The sequence below is a fragment of the Sebastes fasciatus genome, chromosome 9 (genome assembly GCF_043250625.1).
Source record: "Sebastes fasciatus isolate fSebFas1 chromosome 9, fSebFas1.pri, whole genome shotgun sequence".
Classification (NCBI taxonomy): Eukaryota; Metazoa; Chordata; class Actinopteri; order Perciformes; family Sebastidae; genus Sebastes; species Sebastes fasciatus.
The window spans coordinates 1,036,425-1,045,000 of NC_133803.1; the positions used below are offsets into that span (position 1 = coordinate 1,036,425).

The following is an 8,576-nucleotide window of genomic DNA, read 5'->3' on the forward strand; positions in this document are numbered from 1 at the left end:
TGTAGTGAGCTGTAGGCGTTAACCCGCTCCAGAAGATGGCAGTACAGCACCACCAAGGAGGTCAGCTGCCGCTAAAGCTCGAAGAAGAAGAAGAAGAAGAAGAAGAAGAAGAAGAACTACAATGTTCGTTTCCGGGTCAGGGGTCAGACCGTCAGCCTGCTTACTTCACGCTGCCGGACCAGGACCAGGACCAGGACCTGTAATACTTCATGTGCCAGACCAGTGAACACAGCTTACCAGCAGTGTAACAGAAGAAGTGGAGACACCGGGCGATGAGGTGACGTCACTGTTGAGGTAAAGAAGCCCTTCTCATTTAACGTGAACTACCGTTAACGTTCCCGGGAACGTGTGTGTGTTTAGGTATGACCACCAACTCCTCACTGTACCAACCGCTCGGTACCTCCTACAGAGAAAACATGAAGTCAGCAGGTCACATTGTAACGTTTAGTTAGCTTCTTAATGACTTCCCTCATGTTGTTCACTAGCTAACAGTTAGCAGTGCTAACGGCAGATCCCATTAACCGTGGACCAGACGACAGTAACGTTAACAACCTGGGTTGCTACGGCAACCACTTCTCAGCATCTTCCCAGCTATCCTAGAGACAGACAGTGAGCTTTAGGCCACTCCTAAATCTGATCAGCCTCATTAGACTCCATTTAATGTGAATGCCCAGTGAGGGTTCTGTAGCTGGGCCCAGCAGGCAGTTCAGAACCATTCTTCTTTCCAAGCTAGTTTACTGTCCAATGCTGTGATTATGTTTCTCATTTCAGTCTTGTAGTGAATCTGTGTCTCTGTGTCCTACTGCAGACTGTAATACGCTTTAGTCTTGTTGTGAATCTGTGTCTCTGTGTCCTTCTGCAGACTGTAATACGCTTTAGTCTTGTTGTGAATCTGTGTCTCTGTGTCCTACTGCAGACTGTAATACGCTTTAGTCTTGTTGTGTCTCTGTGTCCTACTGCAGGCTGTAATACGCTTTAGTCTTGTTGTGTCTCTGTGTCCTACTGCAGGCTGTAATACGCTTTAGTCTTGTTGTGAATCTGTGTCCTTCTGCAGACTGTAATACGCTTTAGTCTTGTTGTGTCTCTGTGTCCTACTGCAGGCTGTAATACGCTTTAGTCTTGTTGTGTCTCTGTGTCCTACTGCAGGCTGTAATACGCTTTAGTCTTGTTGTGTCTCGGTGTCCTACTGCAGGCTGTAATACGCTTTAGTCTTGTTGTGTCTCGGTGTCCTACTGCAGGCTGTAATACGCTTTAGTCTTGTTGTGTCTCTGTGTCCTGCTACAGACTGTAATAAGCTTTAGTCTTGTAGTGAATCTGTGTCTCTGTGTCCTGCTGCAGGATCTGATAAGCTTTAGTCTTGTTGTGTCTCTGTGTCCTGTTACAGACTGTAATAAGCTTTAGTCTTGTTGTGTCTCTGTGTCCTACTGCATGCTGTAATAAGCTTTAGTCTTGTTGTGTCTCTGTGTCCTGTTACAGACTGTAATAAGCTTTAGTCTTGTTGTGTCTCTGTGTCCTGTTACAGACTGTATTAAGCTTTAGTCTTGTTGTGAATCTGTGTCTCTGTGTCCTGTTACAGACTGTAATAAGCTTTAGTCTTGTTGTTTCCCTGTGTCCTGCTACAGACTGTAATAAGCTTTAGTCTTGTTGTGTCTCTGTGTCCTGCTACAGACTATAATAAGCTTTAGTCTTGTTGTGTCTCTGTGTCCTGCTACAGACTGTAATAAGCTTTAGTCTTGTTGTTTCCCTGTGTCCTGCTACAGACTGTAATAAGCTTTAGTCTTGTTGTGTCTCTGTGTCCTGCTGCAGGCTGTGATAAGCTTGAGTCTTTTTGTGTCTCTGTGTCCTGCTACAGACTGTTATAAGCTTTAGTCTTGTTGTGTCTCTGTGTCCTGTTGCAGGCTCTAATAAGCACAGACATGAAGAACAGAGGCGGCGGCTGTGTGGACGGACGGCTCAGACAGAGAGTGGAGCAGGTACGAACACAGGTCCTATTCATGTTCACTGGTATATTAATTTAACAAGTAAGACTAACAGATAAGCAGTTTGTCCTATACTGTACTGCAAAGTAATAATATCAATAATAAAATAGTTGTATATAGCATTTATCTCAAAGAGTAACTGAACAGGGGACAAAGGATAAATGTCTTAAATCATGGGACAGTATGGTAACTGTCTTGCTATCGGAGGACATCATGAGGGCTTCATGCCGTTTCCGTGTTATCTTTCTTGTTAATTTTCCATGCGATCAGAGTCTGGGTCTAAATGTCTGATAGTGGTGTCGGTTTAATGTTGAGCTCTGTTTTCAGTATTTGGGGACCTGCACCAGTGAATATGTGGACCTCTCAGCCATGGCCCTGGAACTTCAAAAACTGTACAGGCAAGTGCATCAGAACAGGGATCTGGGTCTGGATCAAACTCAAGTACAGGTGGTGACTCTGCTTCTGACTGCCGTAGTCAGGACATCCTCCAATAATCAAAATGTATATTAAAATGTATAGAAGTACTCTTTTTTACGATGTTCACTTACTAGGGGTGTAACGATACGTTTTTACAACGATACGATTTCCATACATCGAATATAGTCGATGTATGGATTTATATACCGCTGTCCCACGCGCGGTATATAAAATGACTATATCTCGAACATCGACTACAAATTGTCATGAAATGTTTTTAAGCCATCCCGCCGGCATGAGACTCGCTTTGGCATTTCCTTCTCTCCCTCGCTCCTCCGGCTCTCTCACACACACACATACGTCACAGACTCCGCCCCCATCCAGACCTCTCTCCTGGGTGAGTGTGTGTGTGTAGGGTTTTTTCCTCCATAGAGAATTACAAGGCGGCCGCCTCCGTTAAATTTCGCCCCGCTTCCAGCTCTCGATAAAGCTCTGACGGGTGTCTTCATGGAAAACACTATTTTCTAACAAGCATTGCTCTTGATTTTATATACCGCGCGTGGGACAGCCCGCGATACATCGACTATATTCGATATATCGCCCACCCCTACACTAAAGTAAACAAAACTCCTTTCCCCTCCCGTTTGATGTTTTAATATAGTTTTATATCGCCAGTTGGCATTTATAAATGCCGTTGCAAGCGGCAGTCTGTGTTTGTGAAAGCTGCTCCATCCGCCTCTTTACATGTGTGCCATGAACAGTTTCATAATGAACCGAAAATACTTTTACACTTCTCAGTGGATTGGCTGGCCCTCACCGGGCGCATTTCCTCCGCGACAGTCCGCACACTGCTCTAGTTCGGCTTGGTAGTGGGGGGGAAGTGGCTCGTGGCTCGTGGCTGGTGGCTCGTGGCTCCGGGCTCCGCAGGGCCGTTGAGTGAGGGCTTGCTGATCCCTCTTTTGCTGTGGAGCGGTCCCCTGCTCAGTACTCAAGTACAGTTCTTGAGTAGCCTACAGTCCACCACTGCTAGATTAAAATTGTTCCAACAGAAACCACTAATGAATACAAACAAGAATGTTTTAATGCAGACATACAGTGTGCTGCGGGGACTACAAGAATCACCATATTGGTGTGATTGTATGCATCAAAGGGTTAAATTGAGCATTTATGAAGCGCTTAGAGGATATTTGAAAATATCGCGATATATATCGCGTATCGCGATAAAGTCTAAACATTTCGCAATATTATTTTTAGGCCATATCGCCCCGCCCTAGATACAGTAAGGTTTTTTTGCCAAAGATTCAGTCAGTGTGACTGAAATAAATATGTGATACTGGACAGAGCAGGTCAGGATTCTTCAAAGTTTTTCTTGTAAGAGAATCAGGGATAAATTAATTATGGATATAAACAAGTAAACAATGATTAATGGCAAATACATACAGCTTTTATTAGAAAATAATAAAAAGTGCAACTGCAGGACCTGCTGCTTCAGTTCTCCAGATACAAGGCAGTGCAATATTTAACACTACATATAATAAACCAACTTCTATTCAGTATAGTATTCTAGTGATCAACAGCTTGGGACAGAATCATTCCTCTACAAACGCTGTTTAAATAATCTGCTGATAGTAATCCAGTAGTCCACCTACATTTGGGCTCTTTTCATACATGAAAACATCTGGAGAAACATCTGGAGGAACATGTTAAAACTACGTCAGACTGCCGTTAGCTGAGTTTCTGTTTTGTTTTTTTACTTTACTCCCGTCATGATAATTCACCTCGTGGACCGTCTGCTCTCCGGCTGGATATGTGAGGCTGATGATGCGTGCATGTAGATATCATGACGGGGAAAGGAAAGGAATTTTTCTCTGAATAAAACAACGTCAGCGCACGGGGAAAGCTCCGGTGGGTGAAGCCGACCTCGTCAAGTGATCGATAGCACCTGAAACTCTGCCGACCGGCTCCTCTGCACCGCAGCGCCGGCAGCTCATGCAGACCGACGCCCCTCTCCCTCCACGCCGCTACCGGCTGAGAGAGCGAGGACTCCGGTGCGCCATTCGACCGCATGCAAGCCATGGATGCGTGCTCGTGCTGCAGAGGGCAGAGCTGGCAAGCTGGCGCATGTCTGGAAAGTGAACCGGAGTAACGTTTAACATTTCTTTACTAATAAAAGTGCTAAAAACACTTTGATATAACGTTTGTCGTTCTTAAATACAAGGTGCAAATCCTCCCGTGAAGGACAACTTGCCGAGTACCTATGGATGTAGTTGGATGTAGGAATATAAATTGATACATCGATGTAGTAGATGAATTGTTACACCCCTATCACTACTGAACACTCACATGCGGTGAAACAGCTCTCAGCAGAACACAGTCAACAGCAGCATAAACTACTACTACTACTACTACTGCTGCTGCTACTGCTGCTGCTGCTACTACTACTGCTACTACTACTGCTTCTGCTTCTGCTACTGCTACTAATGCTACTACTACTACTACTTCTGCTGCTGCTACTACTGCTACTACTGCTGCTGCTACTACTACTACTGCTACTACTACTGCTACTACTACTGCTACTACTACTACTGCTTCTGCTTCTGCTACTGCTACTAATGCTACTGCTCCTGCTACTACTGCTACTGCTACTGCTGCTACTACTACTACTACTGCTACTACTACTACTAATACAACAACTACTGGTACTGCTACTACTACTACTACAACAACTACTGCTGCTACTACTACTACTGCTACTACTACTACAACTACTACTACTACTGCTTCTGCTACTACTGCTACTACTACTGCTGCTGCTGCTACTACTACTACTACTACAACAACTACTGCTTCTGCTTCTACTACTGCTGCTACTACTACTGCTACTACTACTACAACTACTACTACTACTGCTTCTGCTACTGCTACTACTGCTGCTACTACTACTACTGCTGCTGCTGCTACTACTACAACAACAACAACTACTACTACTACAACAACTACTGCTACTGCTACTACTACTGCTGCTACTGCTGCTGCTGCTACTACTTCTGCTACTGCTACTACTACAACAACTACTACTGCTGCTACTACTACTATTGCTACTACTACTATTGCTACTGCTACTACTACTACTGCTGCTACTACTACTACAACAACTACTACTTCTGCTACTACTACTACTGCTGCTACTACTACTACTGCTGCTACTACTGCTACTTCTGCTACTGCTACTACTACAACAACTACTGCTACTACTACTATTGCTACTACTACTACTGCTACTACTACTATTGCTACTGCTACTACTTCTACTGCTACTTCTGCTACTACTACAACAACTACTGCTACTACTACTATTGCTACTACTGCTACTATTGCTACTGCTACTACTACTACTGCTGCTGCTACTACTACTACAACAACTACTACTTCTGCTACTACTACTACTGCTGCTGCTACTACTACTGCTGCTACTACTACTGCTGCTACTACTACTACAACAACAACTACTACTTCTGCTACTACTACTACTGCTACTTCTGCTACTGCTACTACTACAACAACTACTACTACTGCTACTACTACTATTGCTACTACTACTACTGCTACTACTACTATTGCTACTGCTACTGCTACTACTACTATTGCTACTGCTACTACTACTACTACTACTGCTGCTGCTGCTACTACTACAACAACTACTACTTCTGCTACTACTACTACTACTACTACTGCTTCTGCTACTGCTACTACTACTGCTGCTGCTGCTACTACTACTACTGCGTCTGCTGCTACTACTACAACAACTGCTGCTGCTGCTACTACTACTACTGCTACTGCTACTACTGCTACTATTGCTACTGCTACTTCTACTACTACTATTTCTGCTACTACTGCTGCTGCTACTACTACTACTGCTTCTGCTACTACTGCTGCTACTACTACTACTACCACTGCTACTACTACTACTGCTTCTGCTACTACTGCTGCTACTACTGCTACTGCTACTACTACTACTACTACTACTACTACTACTACTGCTACTACTACAATAACAACTATTACTACTACTAGTAGTAGACTCAAAGGGAACATCAGTGCCTCCATAAGGGGGGCAGTTATTGCAGGGCTGTGTGATAGGACTCCATTTATCTGAACTAAACTGGACCCTGAGTGTATATGCTGTACGTATGTATGCAAACTAAAAGTGTTTTGTTTATATTGTGTCTCTAGAATGGAGTATGGCAGAAGAAACAAGACAGCTTTCAGGATTCAAGTAGAGAGAGGTAAGAGAGGTAACAATAGATTGATGGTGTATCACGCTGTGACCTGGTAAGAGAGGTAACAGTAGATTGATGGTATATCACACTGTGACCTGGTAAGAGAGGTAACAGTAGATTGATGGTATATCACACTGTGACCTGGTAAGAGAGGTAACAGTAGTGTATCACACTGTGACTGTGGTTTGGCTTCGCTGTGTTTTCAGGGAGATTAACTGTAAATTGACAGCGGAGTCTCCTCTAACAAAGGACAAGGCTGAAGATGATTGCCCTGATTTAGCTCTAGTCATGATAATGAAATGGTCATGTAGTCACAGGAGAAAGAACCTTATGTCCTTATGTCTTTAATGACGTGTCCAGCCTCGTGCACCAACCGATCCATTCCAGTGTTCATGATCAAGCTCTTCTTTTGGACTATGAGCTGTGAGGAGTTGTGATCTGTCTTCTCTATCTGCTGCTCTTAGTGTACGAAGCAGTCATGAAGGAGTCCGGGCTGAATGATCTGGAGGGCAAACACTTGGCTAAGAGAGCCAAGCACCACCACAACAACACTGGGTACAGGACACTCTGCTCACTGCCTGTTGTCTCTAACCAGTCCTCCTTTCATCGCTACTCTCTTTCTAAGTGTGCAACTAACATAATACAAACCTGCATGTTCACAGTGACGGCAGCAGCAGCTCGGAGGAGGCCTCCGACAGTGATGACCACGTCCTGGAGAACACGGTAAGACATAACATGAAGGTTAAACCTGAGGGCAGTCTATGGACTTCTAGTTGAAGCATGTTGGTGGTAAATTTAGAGTGGGGCAAGATTACTTCTCTCAACCCCCACCGTTGCATAATTAAAGCTTCAGTAGTCAGTATATTTTTGGCCTCATTGGGCAAAAATCCCATATTAACCTTTCAGCATATTGTAGTTCAAGTGTTCTGATAGAAAACTAGACTTCTGCTCCTCCTCATGGCTCTGTTTTCAGGCTTTAGAACATCTAGCTCGTGACGGGAGACTTTCACCAATCACAGGTCATTTCAGAGAGAGAGAGAGCGTTCCTATTGGCTGTGCTCCGGATATGTGACCAGAACTTGGCCTTTCTTCACCAGATTTTACATTGGCGGCGGCGTCACAAACTAATTTTTACAGCTAAACCGTGCACTACAAGATGATTCTGAAAACATCTGAGGAGAGAAATCGACATTAACGTAACAGAATATTGATTCATATTTGATCAGCGCTGCCTAGTTTGACCGTTTGGTCGGAGTTCAGAGTGATTGATGGCCGGCTCTCATAGACAGCAGATGGACAGCAGACCTCAGATCAGCTCTTACTGCTTGTTTTCCTCCAGTCTGTGAAATCTTGCAGATGCCGTTAGGAGCACCGGAGGACACAGAGAAACATGATTATTTTCAGGTTACCTGTTTCATGTACTAGTGTCACAATACAGCGACCATTTTATAGAAATAACTTTTGAATCATATTTGCTCCAATCTGCGTACTGCTGCTTTAAGCATAATCACGTATTTAGCACTCAGAGAGCACTTAGCTCCACCAAGGCTGCAGGAATGAGTCCTAAAACAAATACGTCAGTAAATATCTCACTTGTGGATTTTGAAGCTTTTACGTGTCTTAAAAAAAGCTAAATGAGACGACTAAACGTCATCACGCCAAATACTGAAAGGGCTGTCTGTCTGACGGGAAGATAAAGCGGTGGAAACACTCCTGAGAAGAACACTTTAGACTTGAAAAATCACCAAAGAAACCTGTATCTGAATGTCAGGATGCTCATTGATCTGTGAGTGTTGATCACCTTCAGTCTGACTAGTCCCACATTTAGGGAAGTATACGTACTTGTCTGCTTGTCCAGCCTGCAGTGAGACTAGAATGGTGATTACCTTTACCCCTGGCT

The 8,576-nt window shown here is 44.0% G+C and overlaps 1 protein-coding gene across 6 annotated transcripts in view; it reads left to right on the top strand.

Annotated features, from left to right (window-relative positions):
* The first annotated feature begins 127 nt into the window (after positions 1-127).
* Positions 128-8,576, top strand: part of nvl (nuclear VCP like) — a 46,692-nt gene continuing 38,243 nt past the window's right edge. For 2 of the 6 annotated variants that reach the window (XM_074645462.1, XM_074645467.1), the window contains exons 1-6: positions 130-294; positions 1,899-1,973; positions 2,307-2,377; positions 6,630-6,682; positions 7,141-7,231; positions 7,339-7,399. In XM_074645462.1, the coding sequence (XP_074501563.1) occupies positions 1,917-1,973; positions 2,307-2,377; positions 6,630-6,682; positions 7,141-7,231; positions 7,339-7,399 (333 nt within the window). In that variant the 5' untranslated portion in view covers positions 130-294; positions 1,899-1,916. Of the gene's footprint in view, positions 295-1,898; positions 1,974-2,306; positions 2,378-4,285; positions 4,539-6,629; positions 6,683-7,140; positions 7,232-7,338; positions 7,400-8,576 lie in introns of those variants that run through there. The other 4 variants (XM_074645465.1, XM_074645464.1, XM_074645461.1 and 1 more) reach the window with 4 other exon arrangements.